The sequence below is a fragment of the Lepidochelys olivacea genome (genome assembly GCF_965140295.1).
Source record: "Lepidochelys olivacea isolate rLepOli2 genome assembly, chromosome: 18".
In the NCBI taxonomy this organism is placed as follows: Eukaryota; Metazoa; Chordata; order Testudines; family Cheloniidae; genus Lepidochelys; species Lepidochelys olivacea.
This window is the reverse complement of record NC_140428.1, coordinates 18,185,970-18,211,361: the sequence shown is the minus strand read 5'-3', so window position 1 is coordinate 18,211,361 and position 25,392 is coordinate 18,185,970. Positions and strand designations below refer to the sequence as shown.

Below are 25,392 nucleotides of genomic sequence, written 5' to 3'. Positions count from 1 at the left end.
AGCGGGGAAATTCAAAATTTGATGTAGTGGCTGTGGGCAAAATCTGGTCCTAGTCTCTTGCGCTTCCGGAGACGGGGAAGACATGCTGGCTGGGAGGAAAACTCCTTTACTCAATCTACACTTATTCCTCTTCCTTTTCCCAAATGCACTGGCGTGGGGATGGAGGCAGGAATGGGGAAAGCCTCTTTTTCAATTTCTCTCTCAGATGTAATGTAAAAAATGAGGAAACAGGATCTACTTCTCTTAAAAGGGAGCGAGGCAGCCCTGTGCGATGGGACATCACTTGACAGCTCAGTGCATCTGCAGTTTAAAAACATCCCCAGCAGGTGTGAAACAGATGCCAGACACTTGGCTACAGCCTTGTCAGCTTAGGGACTGTGCTGAGGTGTATGTATGGACTCAGGGGTGTGTGTGTATGTATGTATGTAACATCAGGACTGTATGTATGTGGAGGTGTATTTTGTCATAGGACTGAAACAGCAAGTGTCTTGCTTGGAGAAGAAAGGAGTAAGCTGGTTATAGATAGCTCTTGGTCTTTGGTTTTATACTAAGCACAGTTGAGTTAATACAGCAGCTTAATACGGTTACACTTAAAGCAGCCCAGTGCCTGTACTCAGACTTAAATGGGGTTTATAGGCCCATTAAATCAGAGCACTTGTTAGGAGACCCCCAATACCCTTAAATTGCTTATATTTACCAGGTGCATTAGTGCAGGCCAGTGAGGTTTTGCTGTGGTCCTCTTAACTACATATGAGCTACATTTTTACACACACAGACAGGTCATGCAGGGTATGGAAAAATTAACCATAGCCTTTTATTGCACTCATTTATTTGATGAAAGAAACAGACCTGCACTTTCTGTCCAAGGTGCTGAAATCTAGGCTGGAATTCTTTTCAGTGACAATGGACTAAAATTATCCCTTCTCCCTTACACTTCGGGGAGAAAGCCTGTACATTGTTTGACTCATGGTGCTGGGAGGGTGGGGGGCAAATTGTTTGCAAACGGGTGAAGACAGATGGCAGCTGAGTTTTGCCTACTGTCCCTGCTGCAACATAAGTTACCAGCGAGGAGCTGAGAAGATGCAGTTGACTTTGGAAGAGCTTTGATGTCCAGGACTCTGAGGAAGAAGATCAGGATTGCCCCCATCTCCAGGTAGAGCTTCAAAACTGAAGGAGAAAAGGACAAGTAAATGTAGGGGTGGTAAATTTCTTTATTCTTTGGAGGAGGGTTGTTTGTACTATCAGAGCATAACCTGCTGGTGAGCTTGTTACAGGTACAGAGCTTATGCTTTTAGCTCTAAGAGTCCCTGGTTCAGTCACCGGTGTGTTGCTTAAAACAGCGGCCATCACAATAGCTCCTAAAGGTATGGAGAGCGGGATCTTGGTGCGCTAGGTACTATACATGAACACAAGAGATGACAGACAAGGCAGCTGGAGAGTGGGAGAATTATTATCCCCTTTTAACAGAAGGGGAGTTGGGTTACAAAGAGATGAAGAAACTTGCCCAAGGTCACACAGGAAATCTGTGGCAGAGCCAGGATTTGATCCTCGATCTCCTGAGTCCCACCACTCAACAATCCTTGTTCTTAAAATCAGGTGAATCAGAACAAATGCGAGGCATGGTTTTAAAGGGTGGGATAAGGACAGGAGCAACTTAACCAGCTACTGGTGCATCAGCAGCCCCTTCCCCTTGAGAAGTCCACCAGCATCCCTTTTTTCTTATTTTTTTTCCCCTCCAGATCCCTTTTCCTCTATCCTCCAGCTGGGCTTCTGCAGTGTTAAATATTTGGGCCCCTCTGTCCTGAACTCATCACAAGAGAGGATGGATGCTGTTTCCTTTTAAGCTTTGAGAGGAGCCTTCCCATGGTTTGTGACTAGCTGGGATCTTAAAGTGGTGGGAAGGTAACACATCAGACTGTCTGCTGCACGTGATCCTGAACAATGCCAGAGCATGGCTACATGAGCTGAACAGATGGAGCTTGGCTAAGACAGGAGTAAGATGTGGCGGTTAAGCCATAAATGTTTAAATCCTTGCATCACATAAAGAGCAATAAGAAAAGGAGTACTTGTGGCACCTTAGAGACTAACCAATTTATTAGAGCATAAGCTTTCGTGAGCTACAGCTCACTTCATCAGATGCATATCGTGGAAACTGCAGCAGACTTTATATATACACAGAGAATATGAAACAATACCTCCTCCCACCCCACTGTCCTGCTGGTAATAGCTTATCTAAAGTGATCATCAGGTGGGCCATTTCCAGCACAAATCCAGGTTTTCTCACCCTCCACCCCCCCCCACAAATTCACTCTCCTGCTGGTGATAGCCCATCCAAAGTGACAACTCTTTACACAATGTGCATGACAATCAAGTTGGGCTATTTCCTGCACAAATCCAGGTTTTCTCACATCCCCCCCACCCCCATACACACACAAACTCACTCTCCTGCTGGTAATAGCTCATCCAAACTGACCACTCTTCAAGTTTAAATCCAAGTTAAACCAGAACATCTGGGGGGGGGTAGGAAAAAACAAGAGGAAACAGGCTACCTTGCATAATGATGTAGCCACTCCCAGTCTCTATTTAAGCCTAAAGTAATAGTATCCAATTTGCAAATGAATTCCAGTTCAGCAGTTTCTCGCTGGAGTCTGGATTTGAAGTTTTTTTGTTTTAAGATAGCGACCTTCATGTCTGTGATTGCGTGACCAGAGAGATTGAAGTGTTCTCCGACTGGTTTATGAATGTTATAATTCTTGACATCTGATTTGTGTCCATTTATTCTTTTACGTAGAGACTGTCCAGTTTGACCAGTGTACATGGCAGAGGGACATTGCTGGCACATGATGGCATATATCACATTGGTGGATGTGCAGGTGAACGAGCCTCTGATAGTGTTGCCAATTGTGCCCACATATCTATTCAGGGGACACCATCACAGGGCCTGATAACATCAGCCACACTATCAGAGGCTCGTTCACCTGCACATCCACCAATGTGATATATGCCATCATGTGCCAGCAATGCCCCTCTGCCATGTACATTGGTCAAACTGGACAGTCTCTACGTAAAAGAATAAATGGACACAAATCAGATGTCAAGAATTATAACATTCATAAACCAGTCGGAGAACACTTCAATCTCTCTGGTCACGCAATCACAGACATGAAGGTCGCTATCTTAAAACAAAAAAACTTCAAATCCAGACTCCAGCGAGAAACTGCTGAACTGGAATTCATTTGCAAATTGGATACTATTACTTTAGGCTTAAATAGAGACTGGGAGTGGCTACATCATTATGCAAGGTAGCCTGTTTCCTCTTGTTTTTTCCTACCCCCCCCCCCCCCAGATGTTCTGGTTTAACTTGGATTTAAACTTGAAGAGTGGTCAGTTTGGATGAGCTATTACCAGCAGGAGAGTGAGTTTGTGTGTGTATGGGGGTGGGGGGGATGTGAGAAAACCTGGATTTGTGCAGGAAATAGCCCAACTTGATTGTCATGCACATTGTGTAAAGAGTTGTCACTTTGGATGGGCTATCACCAGCAGGAGAGTGAATTTGTGTGGGGGGGGTAGAGGGTGAGAAAACCTGGATTTGTGCTGGAAATGGCCCACCTGATGATCACTTTAGATAAGCTATTACCAGCAGGACAGTGGGGTGGGAGGAGGTATTGTTTCATATTCTCTGTGTATATATAAAGTCTGCTGCAGTTTCCACGATATGCATCTGATGAAGTGAGCTGTAGCTCACGAAAGCTTATGCTCTAATAAATTGGTTAGTCTCTAAGGTGCCACAAGTACTCCTTTTCTTTTTGCGAATACAGACTAACACGGCTGTTACTCTGAAACCTGTCATAAAGAGCAATGAGGCACTGGAATTGTTCAGTGTGTTTCACAGGGGGCTAACCACGGGCTTTTTCATCATTACAAAGTGTTATCAGGTGAGACCAGGACCCTGAAGAGGCGAATTAGCTACCGTGATGACTGTGCAGTCAGTTTAGATGAGGATAGTTGAATTTGGTGCCATGCTGGCTATTTAAGGTTACTCCCCACTGGGACTGGGATGTAACCAGGACTAAGGAACATGATGCTGTACAGGACTTGCCCTGGTCTATGCTGACTGCAAAGTTGTCAGCCTCATGCTGGTTGATCCTTCGATCCTTTACTTTCTAACCCAGTAAAATTTTGCATTGAGGACATGCCCTGTGAACAATGTTCTGAAATTAAGAAAAGGCCGCATTTGAGTCTGAATAGTGGGGGAAACTGACTGGCAATGATACCTTTTAAATAGCAGACCAATCTCCTGTGGGAAGAAGAGGTAGAAACCCCCTCAAGTTGGATTGTAAAAACTAGACTGAGCAGAATGCTAGATGTTGAAGGGGAACAATGCTGCACTGACCCCCAAGAGATGGGCTCTGATTTTTATGGTCTTCACTGTGGAAAATTCCATTGCTCTGGAATCAAATGCATCGCTCTTGAAAGGATTCTATCTAGGGTGGGTCTTATGGCTGGTGTCTGAGTGCACCATTCCACCAGGGTTATGTGTTCTCACTGCAGCCCTTTATGTTAAATTAGGGAACTGACTTTTCAGGACTCAGCCAGAAAAGGACGCAGTCTTCATTATTGTTTCTAAAAATGAAAATTTCCTAAAAGTTCAGAAAAGACATGTTAAGAGAGAGTGTCACCCAATGCACTGGAGCTGGAGCTCCCAACCCATTTTAAGTCCCACTGTTTTTTCTAAATTATCCACCTGGACACTGCAGCACAAGAACAAGAGAGTTGGGGTAGGAGACCCCTCAAAATCCATCGTCCAGCTTTTAACCTAGACCAGTCAGTCCACCTGTGACTTCCCAGGAACTCTGCCCAGAGCATAGATTGCTTCGTCCTTACTCTAGTTTGTATCCAGTGCCCCAGCTGTGCTTGAGTAGGTCAGCCATTCCCTCTCCCTCTTACCCTGTAGTTGTTGCATCCAAGTCCGCTCTGGGCTCCTATTCTATCTATCCGTTGGCCAAAGCAATCCGAGAACCTTCTCATGCTGCGTGGCGAGTTCATCAGTGCTCGTAGTTTGCTCCTCTGGGCGGATGGAGGTTTCTTGGGCCACTCCCAGCTGTTGCGCCCATAGGCAAGGCCTTCTCTTTGGGGTCTAATGTATTTGCTGTTCCAGGGAGCGAGGGGACGTGAGGCATCTCCTGGGGCTTCCTCATTCTGCTCATTCATTTCTTGGGACAGACCTGCCTCTGCTTCTTGTGATGGGAGCTTGTCCTCCAGGCGGTCCAGCAGGGTCTGAAATGCAGAGAGAGGCAGCGGGGGAGATAGCATTACCCTAGAATCACCCTAGGGGATGGAGTGAATGGCAAAGCAGTGCACACCTTCCCTGCTCCCCCAGCCCTTGGTTGCATTGTGTTCTGCCAGTGATGTCTGCTGCCTTACCTTGAAGTCAGCCAGTTCAGCAGCGGAGGCCGAGCCGTACATGGGATGAGCTTTGGCTCTTCCTTGGGGCTTCATGGTGAGCAGCAGCAGCAGGAACCGGAGGGCAGCAGCAGTCAACGAGCCCATGTTGTAGTCCAAGTTCTTCTCTTGCCTTCAGAGGGTTTGCCCCCTCTCACTTATGGGCTGTGATCTTGACCCCTCCCTTTTTATACGCGCAGAGTCAGAAGGAGTAACGCCCAAGGAATGAAGCCCGCCGCATTCTGTCACTTGCCCGTGATAAAGGATCTGAGACTGGAGCTGGCAGAAGATTCCCTTTTAAAGTTATCTATCCCCTTCCTGGCCATCTCTGGGGTGGCGAAGGCTCATCAGCTCCAGCGGGAATGACAGCACGAGGACTGTGGCTGCAAGGGCCGCATTCCTGTTGATTTGTCTCAAGAGGTTTCACACTTCAAAGGTGTGAGAGAAGCACCGAAAAACATCCCCCTTTATCTCTCAGCAGTGCCTCTGGATTCTTGTTCCTTAACGATGGAAACAGTGAGGCAAGTGTTGGACAACTGGCCAGCAAGCCTCGCATGGGCATCGTGGTGGTGTCCCGATATATGAGGGAGGCACTGAGAAAGGATGGAGGAGAATTGGCTGCAGAGCTACCATTAAAGCCAATGACCTAGACACGTGGGGCCAGATCCTCAGCTGGTGTAAATCTTTGGGGCCAGATCTATATAGCTTGACTGAGCTCCATTAATTCCTGCACCAGCTGAGAATCTGTCCCATTCCTTGCAGACCCAGAACCGTTTAACACTCCTGTCAGTGTGATAACAGTGCTTCCAGCTCCTACTTCCGGAGTCCTGGGATTTCATTGAAGAATGGTGCCAGGAAGGGAGCCGGAGAGGGGTAGTCAAGTGTGCGGGAGGAGAAAAAATTCTTCAGACACTTTTTTTTCGAAAAGATCCAGCCTCCTTTTTTGAGCAAAGACTGCAGCCCGGGTGGGAGAGGTGTGTAGGGTGCCAGGGCAATTTTGTATTTCAGACCCGTGTCTTGTAACTGGACTCTGTAAATGGAAGGACAAGACACTGTTGGATTTTGAATGTCCTTTCACGTTTACCACTAGAATACATTAGCAAGTGATTCTGGCGATGTTACTGTCGCATTTAAGGAAGAGTCAGGTGTCATTCGGATAAGGCACGGGGGATTCTGTAGGACTGGGCTCTCCGGCCAGCTGCCTCTGGCTCCCAAGGGGACCTTAGTCAAGTAATGGGATCTCTCTGCCTCAATCTCCCCCTTTTGGTAATGGTGGTGATAACACTTCTTTCCCTCCTGGGGTGTTGTGAGCTTTAGCTGCTGTTTATAATGCGTGCGAAGAGTCTCGGGTGAGGAAGGGGAGATATTTTCGGAGATATTAAGCTGCTTCCGTGTCTGTGTTATACCAATAAAATAAAAACCAGCAGGATCTTATTAAAGAGGAAAAGGCAAAATACCACATTTATTGTGAATACAGAAAGAATCATAGTAAGCAGTTAGTTATAGCTATAACATTCCATTCAATCTCATATTTATTCACACATTCATTCTTACAAACACACACACACAGGTTCTGCAAGGTTGTTATCATAGTTACCAGCCTTAGAGTTGCTCATGCCAAGCCACTGGCCAGGTGGCCTGGACATGAGGAGGGAGCAGGGCCTTGTCAGATGCTCATCTGATGCTCCTGGAAGTTGGTTTACGGAATCAGACCCCAAAGTTCTCACTTTCTAGAGTCCACTTTTATAGGAATTTCTTCCTATGCCAGTCTATGGGAATTGCTTCATCATGCTGTTGCTGAATCAATGAGCAGATGGCACATTCCTGATGGCTTCGTGCTGCTAGATTTTATCTTGTTCTTTGGTTCTCCCATTCTTGAGGTTGTTGGGTGGATTCCAGTCTGCCCTCCGGGGGGGGTCCTCTGGTTATTTCCACTTGACGCCTTCTTCAGCCGATGGACACTGGATTCTTAGGCTGGCACCTCCCTGATCATTCAGTTATTATCCACACCAAGCATCCATCCACATACATCCTCTATCTCTATTTTAATCACAATTGTTAATACAACAAAAGGGTGGGGAGTCTCTGGGTGCTGTTTCTGTTGTTACAGAGTATTGCTTTGAGTCTCTCTCTCTGTGTGAATTGCTTTGAGAACAGACTCTGTCTTAGAATGTACTAACGCAATTAGCAGCTTGCAAGTTTCACACATAGAGGGAGAGAAACAGTACCAAAAACCAAGAGACCTCTTCATTAGTAATACCCTGGCATTTAAACTATGGGGAATCAAACTCATTTGTGATTTTTATTACAGAACTTCTTTAATATGATCCAACATAATCCCCCTTTTGACACTAAGATTTATAATCGTCAGTGTCACTTTCTGTGTAGCCTATTCCAGAGAAGGTACTATGAGGCAATTTGAGTTTGTGATTCCAATTCATCCCACATACATGATCCTAGTGATGTATCTTTACTACAAGGTTCTGGGGCAATCGGCAAGGTGAGGCACACCCACTTTTGAGGAGTCCATTCGGTACAACCTCTAGTGTCCAATAGCTTCCCTCCCTCCCCAGCCCTCTGGCTTGAGGTCCAGGGTAGCCAGAAGGATCCCAGGTGTAATATGGGGAGTGGGTTAACCTTCAATACCTTTGCTTCCAGGGACTGTTGGTGTGCAATTTTGACGACAATTTCTCCCATTAACAAGTCTGGTTTTACAATACTGGAAACATATTGCATTCATTCATATTGATAAGTGTCAAACAATGATCTTTCTTTGTTTTAACAAATGCATCAAACCCTTAATGTTTCCCAATATGACCCAGAACATTTTGTGTTCCAAAGTAGCTAGGGCAAGTATCTGCATTTCAGTGCATCCCATAGCTATGGCTGTGTAGTTTCCTATTTCTAATTTTTTTTTTCTTATGCATAAGCCATGTGGTAGTATTAAGCCATTACCAAAGATTCCATCGGCCTTTTAGGTTACCCAAGACCAATTTGGACCAAGTCTACATTGGCATGTACTTGTTTTTGTATCAGGCTGTCCTGTAGCTGGGACAGAGAGCTTAATTTATTTTTAATTATCTGCTGGTCTTTAGTATTTTTTTTTTTAAATACACAACAGTGCTAGCAACAAGACAAAACATAGAACACAAAACACAATTTCTATTGTGACAGTAGATTCATGGTATTGGGATGCTCTTCAGCTGGCTTCAGCTTTTCCTGATTTTCTGAAAGACAAAAAGAACATGTTTCTACCCCTTTTGGGGCGGCAGATTATTGCTTAAAATATTTCTTTTACAAATACCCTTGCTGATTGCAGGCAAAACAGAAGAATTACCCCCACATTTTCCTGTTTTTGTTCTATAGGCACGCCAGGTTTCAATGGTTTCTATCTTTTAAGGGTTATGGGGAAATTATCCCACTGTTTAGTCATTAAATCCGTGAGGTGGGGTACCTCAGCTTCCCTTCTTATACAGCAGACCAAGTTTATAATGTTTTTCCTGCTGTGTTAAGCTTTAAGTTTATTTACAGGTAATAACTGAGAAGCATCATTACCATATGACCTTAAAGGATTTTTCCAAAAGTCATACACACTATGCATTGTTACAGGGGTACTTATTATCATTAAATTTCTTAAAATTACCTTTCAGAGTAACAGCTGCATTAGTCTGTATTCGCAAAAAGAAAAGGAGTACTTGTGGCACCTTAGAGACTAACCAATTTATTTGAGCACAAGCTCACGAAAGCTTGTGCTCAAATAAATTGGTTAGTCTCTAAGGTGCCACAAGTACTTCTTTTCTTTTTTTAAAATTACCTTGTTATCCCATGCCTTTTATTTAGACAATTTGTTTGCTGACCAGGTGTGTCCTTTATCTGCAGCTCCTTTGTGCTGCTATTTCTTTCCTTCCTTTATCATTTAGGTCATTTGCATTTTCACAGACGCTTCCTGCTTTTGGATTTAAAGCCATCAGCAGCTCAGAAACTCTATCTTAAAAGGGACACAATCAACTTTCACCCGAGTTTTGATTACTTTTAACTTCTGCTTCCAAAACACACAGCAATCTGAAAAAGAAAACCCAACCTATTGTGGCTCCCTTTGGAGCCCTAAGAGCATTTTAATTTAAGTAGCATGGTATGTTTGCATTTCTTTTACCCTGCGCATGTTCTGGGGCAAATGCACATTCCTTCCATAGTTTAACTTCTATAACATGATCCAGATCCATTTTTACATAAGGTGTAACTATTTCTCTTTTTTTGCTTACAGAGTTTTCATGTACGTTTATCAAAGTGACAGTCTGATTACTCAGAGCCATTTTAAGGCTCAGTGTTTGTAACACTGCTTCTTTTTGTTTTGTGCACCTCACCCCTGCTGTTGCTTCAGAGGGGCACTGTCTTTTTTTTAATTTCTTATTATTTATTTATTTACTACAGCTCTCATCTGCTATTTTTTTACAAAAACAAACAAACAAAAACCAAACAAACAAAAAGAATCCAGAATTTTTTTTTCTATTCTCTTGATTTTGATTGCCCTGCTGCAGCCACAACTTAAAAACATTTTAAATTTTGTAAAGCATTGAGTTACCTTTTAAGGGTTAAATACCAAATCCCAAAGCCAAACAACACTAATTACCTGTGTCTAGCAAAAAGGTCTGTCAGTTTTGCAACTTTGAATTAAAGACTCAAATGGATTTTTAGTGGCATTATTTAAAACAAAAACAAAACCAATTAGTCCTTAGAACTTTACATATTTACACACACACAGATAGATACATACACATTTTCTTTTCCTTAACATCCCTTCCACACTGCTCTGTTTTTTGTTTTTTTTTTTACATCTTACATTCCCTTTATACATTTGAGGCAGTTAAGTTCCAATAGAACTCACTTCTGTTCTTTTAGCAAATTTGACTAAATTGTCCAGTCAAATGATTTTAATCAGATAGTTTATTTTTGCCTGGCTAATACATTCCTTTGGAAAAGGGCCCATTTTTCCTTCAGAATGGCTGCAAAGAAACCAAGAATACTTTTTCCTTTTTAACATTTTCACAAAGTTTAGCTGCTTAATTCCCTCCAGCCTCTGCAGAGTTAACTTTTTTACTCTCTTTTCTCTTTGTCATTATGCCTGGGGGTGCCGTACATAGGACCTTCTCCCCCTTTACCTGCATCCCTCCAGCCTCTGCAGAGTTAACTTTTTTACTCTTTTTGTATTCCTGGAGTACCTCTTTCACTATTTTCAGCTGGCTTTGGTATTTGTAGCCAGCACCTTTCAATTGTCTGCTCCCTTTTCCGTTTGTGCCTTTTCCTCTTTACTTGAAGACAAGCGGAGGGAAGAATCCTTACAGGCCTCCCACAACAACCAAATTGCTGCTGCATCTCTTTTGGCAGCACGAGAAGGTTTGTATATGAAGATATACTGAGCCAATCTATCCTCCAGGTCCGAAATAGTGCAGACATCAGCTAGGGCTTGTTTAGTCCAAGGACTGTGCCCAAATTTTTGAAGGATTTGTTTAAAAGGTGTAGTTTCTTTAACAAAAAGTGAGGTTGGAGTTCCTTCTGACTCCATTCCTCCCTCTGGTACTGGCTTACCCTGTTTTCTTTTAAACATCTTAACATGGATATTTCAATCTCTTTGTCACTCCTGGTATTACTTAGCAAGTGACACAGCCTAGATTCTGAAATCATAGCTTACTCTATGTGTTTTTCCCCTGCTACCTTCCCGGAGGCCAGCAGGTCCCCTGCTACCTTCCCGGAGGCCAGCAGGTCCGGTTAACCTGTTCTTCCCTGCTACCTTCTCGGAGGCCAGCAGGTCCCCTGCTACCTTCCTGGAGGCCAGCAGGTCTGGTTTAATCTGTTTCCCCTGCTACCTTCCCGGAGGCCAGCAGGTCTGGTTTAATCTGTTTCCCCTGCTACCTTCTTGGAGGCCAGCAGGTCTGATTAACCTAATAGAAATGCCTAGCTCTATAGAGCTGGCGGTGTGCACACCAATATTTACAATAACTGAGGATTTTTACCAATATTCCCCCTTTCGCAATTCTCCACCAAAATGTTATACCAATAAAATAAAAACCAGCAGGATCTTATTAAAGAGGAAAAGGCAAAATACCACATTTATTGTGAATACAGAAAGAATCATAGTAAGCAGTTAGTTATAGCTATAACATTCCATTCAATCTCATATTTATTCACACATTCATTCTTACAAACACACACACACAGGTTCTGCAAGGTTGTTATCATAGTTACCAGCCTTAGAGTTGCTCATGCCAAGCCACTGGCCAGGTGGCCTGGACATGAGGAGGGAGCAGGGCCTTGTCAGATGCTCATCTGACGCTCCTGGGAGTTGGTTTGCAGAATCAGACTCCAAAGTTCTCACTTTCTAGAGTCCATTTTTATAAGAATTTCTTCCTATGCCAGTCTATGGGAATTGCTTCATCATGCTGTTGCTGAATCAATGAGCGGATGGCACATTCCTGATGGCTCCGTGCTGCTAGATGTTATCTTGTTCTTTGGTTCTCCCATTCTTGAGGTTGTTGGGTGGATTCCAGTCTGCCCTCCGGGGGGGGGGGGGGGTCCTCTGGTTATTTCCACTTGACGCCTTCTTCAGCCGATGGACACTGGATTCTTAGGCTGGCACCTCCCTGATCATTCAGATATTATCCACACCAAGCATCCATCCACATACATCCTCTATCTCTATTTTAATCACAATTGTTAATACAACAAAAGGGTGGGGAGTCTCTGGGTGCTGTTTCTGTTGTTACAGAGTATTGCTTTGAGTCTCTCTCTGTGTGAATTGCTTTGAGAATAGACTCTGTCTTAGAATGTACTAATGCAATTAGCAGCTTGCAAGTTTCACACATAGAGGGAGAGAAACAGTACCAAAAACCAAGAGACCTCTTCATTAGTAATACCCTGGAATTTAAACTAGGGCGAATCAAACTCATTTGTGATTTTAATACTGAACTTCTTTAATATGATCCAACATCTGGGCTGAATTGTTACTTGGAATCGAATCCAGGGTGGCTGTTTTTGACATCAGCCCTTGATTTGCTGGGGTAGCTGTTTGCCCCAAGGGCAGCCTGGGGCTAGACAGTCTGCAGGGTGTTTGCCATTCCAAGCTTTGCCGAATCCCTCTCTCCCCTCCGCATCGCCTTACAGGGCTCTCCACCTGAACCCTTTGCAGAGGAGGAGGGGTTCTGGCTCAGTTGCCTGACTACCCACTCCTGGTCTTTAGCTGTAGTTTTAATCCCCAGCCAATCGTGCCACCTCAGTCTTCCCCTTGAGGGGGTCTCTTTAGAGTGTGGGAGAAGTGGTGTGTGGGGGGGACTTTGCTCTGCTCCAATGCCCATGCTGTGCCCAACAGAATCTCTCCAGCGATTTCAGCCCTTCATTCACTCCGTCCCTTCCCCTAACTGTCTCTGAAAGGTGCCAGGTGAGCGGTCTCCTGAATCTCCAGGCGCCAGCAGCTTCCGCCACGCACCCGCACCTCTGCTAGTTAACTAATAAGCCCATGGGGGGTGGCGAATAGGACTCTGTGCTTATGGTGGGGCCCACATTCTGCCCGTGGAGTGAGTCTAAGCAGCAAAGACTTTAATGTATGCTGCACAAGGGCTTATATTTCCCTCCTAGCCCAGAGCAAGGACTCCAGCTCCCAACCAAAAGACCATGTGCCATGGAAAGGGCAGCTGGGGGCAATGGGTTTTTCTATGCATATGTGCACCGTACTTCTTAAGTAGAGGCAATGCAAGCCCCGTGCTAAACCACAGTGGAAGTCTATCCAAGAGCCCTTGTGCGTGGAACATCCCCCCTGAATGGATCCATAAGGACCCTGCCCTGTACTGTTTCCAGTCTCCCATCATCACACACCTCTGCCATGATGCCTGTAAGAAATCAGCCACCTAGCAGTGCTAGATTGAGAGGCAGTGTGGGTCTCCCCGTGAGACACACAATTTAAATAGAGGCACTGGGCTGTAAAATCATGTCTGTTTGAAGCTCTTTGTGTGTGTGTCTCTTTTTTACTTTTTGTGTCTCAATCACCTTCTCAGAGCGTAAGCTCTTTGGAGCAAGGACTGGGCCTTCATATGTGTATGTACAGCACCCAGAACTATGGGACCCTGCTCCTGCCTGGACCTCTGGGACCTACGTCACTCTCAATATAAATTAGTAACAAAGGTTGGTCTCTAACAAGATTGCATTGGAAACCATGGGGGTACTCTTGCGGGGCCTCAAGATGGGGAATTGCCTAATGAAGGGGGCCTTATTACATGTGTGACTGCATTCTCTAGCTAGCTAGGTACCCATCAGCGTGGTGCGTAGCTGTCCTGCAGAGAGGCTGGCGCTGGTCCTAGAATCTGGGCAAGAGATGTGCTGTGCTCGTGATGCTGAAGGAAGAGTTCTGCTAGCTAATGCCAGCAGAGAGACAGGTTACAATTTTCAATGCTGGATGCCTAAAGCCAAGCTCCTAAATCCCATAGACTAGAACTGGCCTGATTATCAGAGGTGCTTGAGCTCTTCGTAATCTCCCTGAGGTCAGTAGAGGCTGCTGGAAGCTCAGTGCCTTTGGAAATTAGGCCATTAATATTTAAGTGCCCAAATATAGTTTTAGGAACCAGGCTTCAGGCAGCCAGGATTGAAAATGGTGACCCTAAGTATTAGCAAGACAAGGTGGGAGAGGTAATACCTTTCATTGGAACAACTTCTGTTGGTGAGAGAGACAAGCTTTCACGCTTACACAGAGCTCTTCTGCAGATCATCTTCCTCAATCCCTTGCATGATGGGGACTTTGTTTGAAGTCATGTAAGAGCTCGGTCTGATGATTATTATTATATGCAGGCTCAGAACAACCATCAGGGAGGTAGTACGTTTCAGCTAGGCTAGATCCAGGGCCCTGGAACTTTGAAGTTTCCTATAAGGATTTTAAAACTAGACCTTGTTGTCCCTAACCTACATAAAGGATCTTTTAGACAAAGAAAAGCAGAGAGTCAGGAGGCAATTTAAGATCTTGCCATACAGTTTAAATTTGTGGTGATGAGCACAAAGTGCAACTCAGGACAGAGCAGAGATCTTGGTGGGAAGGAATTAGAGTCACAGTGAATTGCAGCTGCATAAGTGGCTGGGATTTTGTTTATGGGTATCAGTAAAGTAGATTAAAGGGCTGGAAAAGTGCAGTGAAGAGAGCTGAAAAAAACAAAACAAAAAAACCCTCCAGAGTAACGAGGGACTATCTATATTTTCAAATATGCTGCAAACCCAGTAACACTGGTCTACTCTCTATAGTACCTTTCATCCAACTCTCTGAACTTGGTTAATTCTGCCTCACAAACCCTCCTTTCAGGTAGGAAAGTATTAGTGTACCTACCGTTAGGTGAGGAAACTGATGCACAGAGCAGGGAAGTGACTTACCCAAAATACGTGTGGGAATGGGTTTGAGAGCCCTAACCACTACACAGCACTGCCTCTCTGGGGCTGATCTTCTCCAGAGCAGACCGTGACCTGTCTGGGTCTGGTCATTGTGTCGGTGACACTCCAATGGACTCCGTCGAGCAGTTTGGCGGTTGCCAAGCACTTTAGGGGATAATTTCTTTGTCGTGTAGAATCCATCAATGCTAAAGGTTTTCCTGATTTGTATTTCCAGACTATCTCCTCTCAGAACTGGCTCTGACATGTCCCTGGGGGAGTTTTGCAGTTTGGTGTGTTTATATGTGTAGCAATAAAAACCCAGCCCCAGCAAGATGCTTTTCCTAGACAGCCTCCTCTTGCAGTCTGGTTCTCCCAGACTGCAGGGTCTATTAACCCAGCAAACACAGTCTTGTTCCACCAGGAACTGGCTTGCTGTTGTTACTGGAGCCACCTGCTTTAGGTCAGGCAGCTCAGACTCTTCCTTCCATATTTAGCACATTCCACTGACTTTATTAGTATTTTGCCTCTGGGGGGTGGGGCTGAATGGGGAGGAATAATTTTCAAAGCCTCGATGTGTCTCCAGAGGTTTTGCTTGACTGGGTGACATGCAGATCCAGCAAGGACGGGATTGATTGCTAGAGCTGGGGTTGTTATTACCTTCCCTTCCCCTGGAGCACCTCACGTGGGGTCACTCTGAGGCATGGGGCTGGTTTCTGGCAGCTCCCGCCTGTCTCGCTACTGTCGGGTAAGTGGATGGGTAGGATAGGGCTGTTTATGAAATGCCCTCCTCTGAGAGAAACATCAGGTAGGCCTCGTGTGGTATATTGCTTTTGTGCCCGTTGAAGACAATGGCAGAATACCCATTCACTTCAATGGGCCCAGTGGAGCTAGACCCCTTTATATGTGATAGTCATGAAAGGTGCCTCATGATTGCACCAGAAAATGAAGTCCCCGGGGCTGGTGCAGCAGGGCCAGCGTACTCCATGCTGACCCTCCAGGAGGAACCACCTCTAGGGATGAAAATGGAGTTTACTCATCCATCTATGCTTGTCATCTCCACTGAGATTGCTAACGAGAGAGGTGGGAGGCCAGGCTGTCTCAGTAAGGAAGCAGGGACTGGGAGTATAAAACCATTTCATAGGATAGAATAGTTCAGGGGTGGGGGGTCTCCTCCAAGTTCTGCGTGCCCCCAAACCAAACTCCACCCACTGGTGACACCACTCACAGTAGATTGTGCATAACACAGCTGTCCTTCTGCCGGGAGTGCTTTCAGCAGCAGCAAAGTTGTTCCAGTGGCATTTGAATTATCCTCCTCATCGCCAGGATGCAAAGTTAATGCTCCATTCAGATCAATGCTTTGAGCAGGGGGTGGGACTAGATGACCTCCTGAGGTCCCTTCCAACCCTGATATTCTATGATTCTCTGAATAGGGGGCAGTTCAGAGCTATTGCACTGGCTGTGAGCAGACTCAGGCAGACATCATGGCTTCAGCTACACTCAGTTCCCAAGCTAGGGTTTTAAAATGAAACCACAGATGCTGGATCACAAGATGGCAATACCGTCCCTTCACCCCACCAAAGAAACCTGGCTGTTCTGCCACTGTGAGCCAGTCCAATTTGATCCCAGCAGAAAAGCATTAAAAGCTTTCATTGAAAACCAAATACCCATCTGTGATACAAACTGAGCAGAGCTATGGGCATTAGGCACTCAAATACCTTTGAGGGTCTGGGACCAGGTGACTCATCATTCTGTTTGCATGAACAATCTAATTCTTATAAGAATCTTCTTTAACTGACGTGCCCAGAACAAAATGTCCATCTAGCTCTTAAACTTCATTTCCCAGAATGCCAGTGGCCAAGGGTCAGAGTTCACATACTCCTTTCCAAGTATAAAAGCTCCAGCCTCTGTGTGTAACTCCATTACAGGGTGTTTCTGCTACCACAATAATAGTGAGGCAATGAAGCAACATTGCTCCAGCTGTCTCTGATCATCCCATGGCACAATCAGTCACGTAATCAGCTTTACCAACACAACAAGGTACTTTCTTGACAATTAGTTGGGGGGGCAGCTCACGTAGCTGGTCTCATATTTACTCTTCCCAGCATTAATGCCTTTGGTACTCAAAGCATCTCAATATGCATTGGTGTAAATATCTCTCTTTCCCCAGTGTATTCTCTGTCTGGGTTAGCTGGGGTCACACCAGCTTAAAAGGAAAAAATTGCTGGCTGGTAAGGGAGGGTAGAACAGGATACCCCTTCTCCTTACGCCTGCATGTGTATTGGCGGTGACCCGAGTTTTCCGTCCCATATCTCCCAACCCCTCTCATCCAGGCAGTTACTGGATACTATTATTCTAGCAAAACCCAAGTAAATGTCCCAATGTAAAAGGCCTGGTTTACACTTAAAAGTTAGGTTCCCCTAGCTATGGCACTCAGAGGTGAGACAAGTTCACACCCCTGCCAGGCAGCTGTAAGCTATGCCCTGCTGTAGACCTGGCTAGGCTTGTTGACCAGGGTACAGCTGCTCAGAGAAGTGGATTACCTGCAGCAATGGAGAAATGCCTTCTGTCACTGCAGGATGCATTTATGCTCCAGCGGTAGGGCCATAGCTAAGCTGCTGTAGCAGAGCCAGGAGCCTAGTTCAGTAAGGAGAGGCTCTTGCGTTTTGCAGCCAGCCGGTAATTGTGATGCATTGCACAGTTAGGAAATGAAGTGAGACCAACAGCTCACTTCAGGCAAGCCATTGGACAGGTCATGTGCTTACAGCTTCTGTTGCTTCTGCCCTGTGTGGGATTTGAACTACGGGCCTAGATGTGGAAACTGAACTCCGCAGCCCATTATGAACACCCCAGGTCATCCCATCCTCTGTTACCCCTTTGAGTATTTATTGCAGCGGGGTTGTCAGTGCCCCACCCGTAGGACCACTGGAGTAGTGGCACAAGGGTAGGCAGAGTTGGAAAAGGCCTCACATCACTGGTGGGAAGAGCATGGGCTAGACCCATAGACTAGACTTGTGCTCGCTTCCTGAGAGGACCCTCATCGGGGCTAAGAAACAGGTGAGAGAGATCCGGTCACCATGGGCACTGGATAGCTGGCATTGCTTCCTCTGTGCAAACAGAGGGACATGGACGTCAGATAAGAGTACGTCTACCCAGCAGCCAGGAGCATGCTTCCCAGTGCAGGTAGACAGAGGCTCTTCCTCAGCTCAGGTTAGCGTGCTGAAAATGGCAGGGTGGCTGCAGCATGGGTGGTGGCTTGCCCGCCCCTCAAGTACGTGCAGGAGTGGCGAGCCCAAGCTGCTGCCTGCACAGCTAGTTTTAGTGGGTGGACAGACACTGTGTCGCTGCTGGGTAGACGCACCCTAAGGAAGTAAATTGTGAAACCTCCTCTGTTTAATAGAAAGGAAATAAATTCCCGAGCCCACAGCTCTTCAGTTCAGAGCGACCGCGAAGTAACAGCCCCGACTAGTCCCGGACCATGGTATGGACAAAGACCCCTGCTTTGATACTGTTACCTTGTGTTCCTGGGTCTTTTCTGTTCATGGCCTTGTGTTGGGGGTGATGTTACCAGCGTGGATTGTCGGTGGGAAGAAGCAGCTCTTCCTAACACAAAAATCACATCGCTCTAGGGTTGTTGTTGAACTGGGGCAATGTATCATTGGGCAGCATGTTACTGATCTTGCCCCCTGGTACGAGTCACTAGTCCAAATGCAGCCGGGGGTAAGTGGGTGCAAGTCGAGTGGCAATCTCTGTGCCAATGTAAGCAGTAATATAAAGGGTGTCCGTTGAACATCGGGGACAGTTGGTCAGAACCCCGGTGTAGCTGGCTGGGTAGCATAACTCATACGGATCTGCCATGCTGAAGACGTGTGAAACGCACAGGCTGAGAAGAAGGGGGATGGTGAAGTGTAGCAGGAAAAGCAGCTAGCAGGAGGGTGTGAGACAAAGCAAACCCATCCACATCCTTTCATTTATGGTTGCACCCTTTGGGCCACCTTTAATCTCAGTGTGAACAAGTATAATTCCCAGGTAGCTTGACTTTCTCCAGCATAACTCTATCACCTTCAGTAGGGTTACTCCTGTTTTCCACTGGTGTGTTGGAGATCATGGTTAGACCTGCTGGGCCAAATACATTTCAGCAGCAGTGCAGAGACCAATGTCTTGCTGTTCCATTAGCCAGAACTGTCTTTGGGGTGTGTTGTGAGGAAAAGATGCCGGGGCCAAGATTTTCAGAAATTGGTGCCTAAAGTTTGGCACCCAAATAAGAAGCCTTATTTCCAAAAGTGCGTGGAACCCATTAGGCACTTTTGGAAATAAGGCTACTTATTTAGCCTATGAGCTTGATTTAGGTGCCTAACCATGGACTTAGGGGCCTAATTTTAGATAGCTTTTTTTTTTTTTTTTTAAATCTTGGGCTGGGCCTGATTCAGATCATGGGTGTAAATCAGGAGTTAAATCCATTGAGGTCAGCAACTACATGAGCCTAAGTGAAATCAGGATCAAGCCCACAGTATGCATATGGCAGTGATTATGGGCGAGGGGGTGTCCACTGAAGCTGGCCAATGTTAAACAGAAACAGCTGCAGAATCATGGTAATCGAACCTGCCGAGTTCAGAAATCTTGCCCCCAGACCCTGGAAACTCTGGTGTAAAGTCCCAAAAGTCCTGCCTCAAACCGAATGTGTTAATGCTGCAAATGCCACACTTGGACTGTGAATCTAAAAGCAGCTGATAATGGCTTTCTCCCTTGGTGCTTAGAGCCTTAATTTGGTCCTTGCAGTTAAACACAAGCAATTATCCATCCTCCACCGCCCCTAAGTATTTTACAAACTGACTCCTAGTGATAGAAAATCTCTGTCCTGTCTCATAGAAGGTTAGGGTTGGAAGGGACCTCAGGAGGTCATCTAGTCCAACCCCCTGCTTGAAGCAGGACCAATCCCTAATTTTTGCTCCAGATCCCTAAATGGCCCCCTCAAGGATTGAACTCACAACCCTGGGTTTAGCAGGCCAATGCTCAAACCACTGAGCTATCCCTCCCCCAAGCGTATTGCTTTTGAGTCTCTAGACTGTGAGATCCTGCCTCACCGGTGGCAGTGCACCTAATAAAATGTAAGCGTTTGAATTCAGGAAATACATGGATTTTTTTTAATGCAACAGACAGGAAAAAAAAATTCAACATAAAAGACTAATGTGTTAGTTTTATTTGAACATGATTTTTTTTTGGTGCTAATGTAAGAAATGTTCTTATAAAACATCAAATAAATAAATAAATAAATAAAAATAAATAGGAATAACTTCTCCACAAGAGTTTAGAAAGCATATGGAAAGCGTCCTGGGAGACAGCGGCACTGTAACACGGCGTTCTTCAGGGCACTGGAGAGTCACCTTAATTCTTCCTGAAACCTGCAAGCAAGTCACAAAATAAGAGTTATGGTAGGAAAATGGAGAGACCTTGAACACACTTTGCTCTGTCTTGCAGTGTTTGCCATTCCCATCCTAGGTCTGTGCTTTGAAAATCAAATCCCCAAGCTGCGTCGTTTTATTAAAACACAGAAGGTGGTTTTGTTGGGTGACCTTTGGCAAACCACTTTGCCTTGCTGTACCTCAGTTTTCCCATGGGAATGGAATGAGACTTTATTGTAAAGCACATTAAGATCCATGGATGAAAATCACGAAATCAGAGCTGAGCAGTATTGTTAAATCCTGGGTTAATATAAATTGTCTGGGGAAAGGAGGGTTTAAAGAAAGATGCTTCTCTGTGATGGTGTCAGAAATCATTACCAGGGCTGCTTTTAAAGGACAATGTCAGTTTAAAAATTATAACTAGGCTTGGAAGGATTAGATTTTTATCGGTAAATGTTGGTAGATGTCAGTTTCACTGACACAAACAAACAAACAAAAAATACTGCCATGGATTAATCATTGAAATTTACAGCTAAGCAAAGTAAGATGCTGCTTGAGAACTTACTGGAGTTTGATTTAAGGATATTTGATATGTTTTGACATGTGATGTTGACAGCTTGTGTTCCTGACGGTTACAAAACTTTAACTTTTGAATCTCTGTGTCTGCTGTCATAAATTGTCTGTCCCCTCCCCCTGTTAATTTCCTGCCACTTAAAATTTAAAGAATAAAAATGCTTAAAAATAAACATCTATTTTTTTTTAGAATTCCAACTGAGAATATCAAATTCTGCCAAGCCTAATTATCATAAAACAAACTTACTTATTTTGTTACTTATAACCACCCTAGATTATTAAAAATAGGGCTAGATCCTCAGCTGCTGTTAATCAGCGTGGCTCTGTTGAGTTAATGAAGCCAGTTTACACCAGCTGAGGATCTGGCTCTGAAAACTGTAAAAATCTTAGGCCATGTCCGCCCCAGGAGTGCTTTGTCTGTATAGTATACTGGTATTTTCCTGTACCAGTAAAGTGCTGGGCTTTTGCCGGCATAATTTATTCCAACCCGTTCCTCCTCTCCGTCCTGAGCAAAACAAGCTCTGCCCATAAAAGCACAGCTTCGCTGAGATAACTGCATCTGTACCAGTGGCCTTTTCTGGCACAACTCGGTCGGTCACAAATCATACCTCATCCCGCCCTGAGCGACACAGCCATGCCAGCGGAAGTCTGTAGTGTGACCAAAATTACTAAATTACTTCTCCCCATTTCTGTGGTTGGGTTTACACTTCGTACTTCGCTCAGATCAGTCAATGAAAACAGACCAGTTCGTTTAATTTTCTCAGGTTCTCGTGCCCTGGCTTAAAGCTGCAATGACTCGTTTGCAATCACCGTTAAATCCAAACCAAACACTTATACTGAGATTCTTCTAAACAAATGTCACTAGAACACTTTTATTGTAAATGTTTTCCTTTTTTTTAATTTTTATTTTTTAAAAGCAAAAGCCTAATTCAGGCCTACGCTAATGTGCATCATTTCTTTAAAAGCAAGATGTCTTTGGTAGCAGAAGCATCTCTCTCTCCAGGTTTTTATGCTGTGCCTATCACCGTGGTATCCAAGCACCTTGCCATGTCCCTATGCTATTAATATCACTATTTAAATAAGTGTACTTAGTGGCACTAATTTGCATGATGATGTGCAAAAATAGGCTACGATACTGCTTATGGTCCCTTGTGCCCATGCGGCTCTCAGCTGAACAGATCCAACGGCACGATCAGAGCCATAGACAAGAAGGTCCTCACTACATAGAGTCTCGATAAGGTGAGATAAACTTTGGGCAGGACACAGGCTGCCAGTTCAGGAGAAGGAGGGTGAGGTGGGTTTCAAGGCTGGATTTGGAAAAGGGAGCCTGGTTCAAGGGGGCTGTTCTAGACCTAGGGGTAGATGGTAAAAGGCCCAAAGACAAGAGCTGGGAAAGGACAGGAAGAGCGGCTCAGGCAAAAGGAGTGAGATGTGTAATGAGCAGAAAGGGGGGGAAATGGGAATGAGAACAGATGACAGGGTGGTCTGACAGGACAGGGATGTCCGTTGGGTTGTCTCTAGGCTGTAAGGTCCATTCAGATATCATCTTTTTGTTCTGAGTTTGTACAGTGCCTACCACAATTGGGGGGCTGGTCCATGACTAGGCCTCCTAGGAGCTACGGTAACCCACATAAATAATAATCCATTTATAATGAGTTGGTTTAGGAGGGACTCACCATTGCAGCCCATTCCGCTCAGAGAGCCGATCCTGTCAATTCTTCTCCCAAAGCAGCCTGAGTCTCTCATCATCTTGGGAGCTTTTAGCCCCCTCAGTTGCTTGAGGATGGGGTCCCTATAGGACAGAGGGGCGCTGGGGGCTGGCCTGGGCTCAGGCTGCTGGTCACTGCTGTCATCGAAGAGTTCTGGTGGAGTCTCTTGCTGAGCTTCGGGCTCCTGAAGATCAGGGTTGGACTCCAGGGCCTCCATCAGTGAGAATTTGTCCTCCAGCCTCTCCAATAGAGCCTGCGAGAGAAGGGCGCAGACTGAAACACCTGTCCCTGTGGATTTCCCCCTTGCCTTCCTACCCACTCAACCTTTGCCTAACCTCTGAAACTAGCAGTCATCCCATTGCCACAGGGCCTGGGGAGACGGTGTGCAAGGCTGGGCTGTAGGGTCACCTCTGTCCTCTTTGTCCAACCCAGACCCTGCAGTCTTGTCACTCTGCCCCTGTGTGAGCACATACTCAGGGGGTTGGGCAGGGTTGTGCTTGGGTGGCTAGCCTGAGCCCCCTTCCCCACCCCAGCCACACTGCTATTTTTAGCATCCTGGCTCCAGTAGAGCTAGCACATCTGTCTACCCCCGCTGAGAAGCACCCTCCCCGGTGCTGTGTAGACATCCCCTAAGATGGAAGGGATGGTTCACTGCCTCTATGTCCCTTTGGGTCCACCTCTGCACCAGGTTCTTAGCTTCTTAGCTAGCAGCAGTGACCTGCAGTGCTCCTCTGTAGCTGGCCAAAAAGCTGCCAGCTTTCCCATTCTTTTGCAGACCTCAGAAGGGGTCACCCACAGCTGTCACCTGCCAGGCTGTTGCGAGGGGCTTTATGGAGAGAAACTCTTGATCTCCCCCAGAAGCTGCCCTTGGTGTCGAACAGTGTTGCTCCCCCCTACGGTAGCGTGGGGTGCACGCACCTAGAAAGCCTGCATGCAAGTCTTTGCACTGGCTTCCTGCTCACTTCTGAGGATCACTCATCACTCAAGATGAGTTTTAAAGCCCTGAATAATGTGGAATCAGGTTTCACTTTCAGGGCAGCTCAGAACAGCTCAGAGGCTCTTGCTGTCCCTTCCTAGGGTTCAACCCCCTGCAGGAGCCGCTACCTTCTGGAGGGTGCTGTCTGTGGGATTCTCTCCTCTGGGCACTTTGTGGGAGCCAGAACCTAGCTACGAGGCTCCATGCAAAATTTAGCAGTTTGGCTTAACTTTTGCCTGTTTTATTCTGGGGGGTTATTCTAATACTTTTAGGGAGCTTGTTCTTTAAGGGCTTGGACCGGTGCAGGGCTGCTCATGCCGGTCCCAATCCAGCAAAGCACTTAAGCACATGCTTGACTTTAAGCAAATGTATAATCCTACTGAAGTCACTGGGATCCTTCATCATGCAGGATGGAACCTGAATGTTGGTTGCTATAGCAATGGACACTATAAATCCCACAGGTGCATAATAGTTCCCCAGCTCTGGGGGCTTTTCTGAGGGAGTCCAGCTCTGTGATCAAACCATTCATTTTTTAAAAGTAATGGATCTTCTCAAAGTTCCCACCCATCTGCCCCAATCCCTTGCTCATCTCCTGCCCATGCAAGCCCTGGGTCTTTCCTCATGTTTCCCAAATGTGAATGCACACACTGTCTTCTGCTTCGGTGCAGCTGTACCTTAGCAAAAGAAATCGTATGAGGGACCTCATCTCAAAAAACCTATTGTCTCCTCTTATAAAGCTACACTGATCCCTTTATAATTCCTTCTAGAGGAGTGTCCCTAAGTTCTATTAGAGCCTTAAGGAGAGACGGTTTCTGTATTGAAGAGGCAGATGTTCCATAGCCTCAGGACCCTCTTCTTCCCTGCCACCACCCAGGATCATCAGATGAACCCACTAGCTGAAGGGATCAGTCCCTCAAGGGTTCTGGGTTCTCTGAAGTGAGAGCCCCGTCTTCATATGGTTTAGAGCTGACTGTGCAAACCGTCTTAAGCTGGCTTGTCCCCTGTGAGTCTATGCTGGCTACACTACTGCACTGGAGAATGGTGTTGGCACCACACCACGCTCGAGAAAGTCTAACAACACAAAGCAAAGAGTCCTCACCTCCATGCTGGCCAGTTCTTTGGCAGGGCTGAGGCCGTAGATGGGGTTGGTTCTGCTGGACTGGAACTGGATGAGCAGCAGCAACAGGATCCCGCAGGAAAATGAACCTTTAGTGTCCATCCCTCTGGATTGGTTTGGACGATGGGAAAGTTCAAGCTTCTTCTGAGATGTCCCTTCAGGTCTCTCTTTCTCTCTTTTCCTTGTCCTGTTTTCTCCCTCCCCTGGCTGGTCTTTTATACCATTTGGGTGTGATCCCTGCTTCCTAGGTTATCTGTGGATTTATCGGGGGCACATTCCAGTCCCATGGCAGGCATGCAGCTCTGTCAGGAGAAGATTCCCTTTATTAGCTGTCATTAGGAGGCAGCTGCTGCTGCTGAGGAATGTATGTCACAAGTCAGTGATTTCATGTCACTCTGCCCTCCCACCCTTGATACCAGGCGCTGAGATTACATAGTCCAGTTGGAAATTCTTAGCAATTTTGTTGCGAGAGACCCCTGTGGTCAGATTCATGGAAATGGGGGAAACAGCCCTGAAACTGCTCTGAACACCTCTTAATCAGGAGCTTTCCGGACGGAAATCACCTTGTACAGGGAAAGGAAAAAATCCCAGGCCCAGGCATTGGGGAGGTAGAATCTGAAGAAGACAGAGCTCCTAAAAGTAAATTTGAAGTGCTGGACAATCTCCCCTTCTATATATGGAATATCTGCAGCTGCTGCATACCGTGGCTTGTGCTGAAAATCCCAGACCTGGGGCTTTTCTCTTCTCAGTAGCTTTAGAGGGGAATCTCACTGTTGG

The 25,392-nt window shown here is 45.8% G+C and overlaps 2 protein-coding genes across 2 annotated transcripts; both read right to left on the bottom strand.

The window, feature by feature from the left end:
- Positions 1-888: 888 nt before the first annotated feature.
- On the bottom strand, positions 889-5,551 carry LOC311532990 (natriuretic peptides A-like). The gene is made up of 3 exons (XM_084652010.1): positions 5,425-5,551; positions 4,948-5,277; positions 889-1,167 (listed from the first exon to the last, which is right to left on the bottom strand). Exons 1-3 carry the CDS (start codon positions 5,548-5,550, stop codon positions 1,162-1,164), a joined length of 462 nt encoding a protein of 153 aa, XP_084508136.1. The 5' UTR covers position 5,551; the 3' UTR covers positions 889-1,161.
- Positions 5,552-20,125: 14,574 nt separating this feature from the next.
- LOC311532931 (natriuretic peptides A-like) lies at positions 20,126-24,912 on the bottom strand. The gene is made up of 3 exons (XM_084651932.1): positions 24,598-24,912; positions 22,490-22,775; positions 20,126-20,240 (listed from the first exon to the last, which is right to left on the bottom strand). The coding sequence occupies exons 1-3, from the start codon at positions 24,715-24,717 to the stop codon at positions 20,224-20,226; spliced, it is 423 nt and encodes a 140-aa protein (XP_084508058.1). The 5' UTR covers positions 24,718-24,912; the 3' UTR covers positions 20,126-20,223.
- Positions 24,913-25,392: the final 480 nt, after the last annotated feature.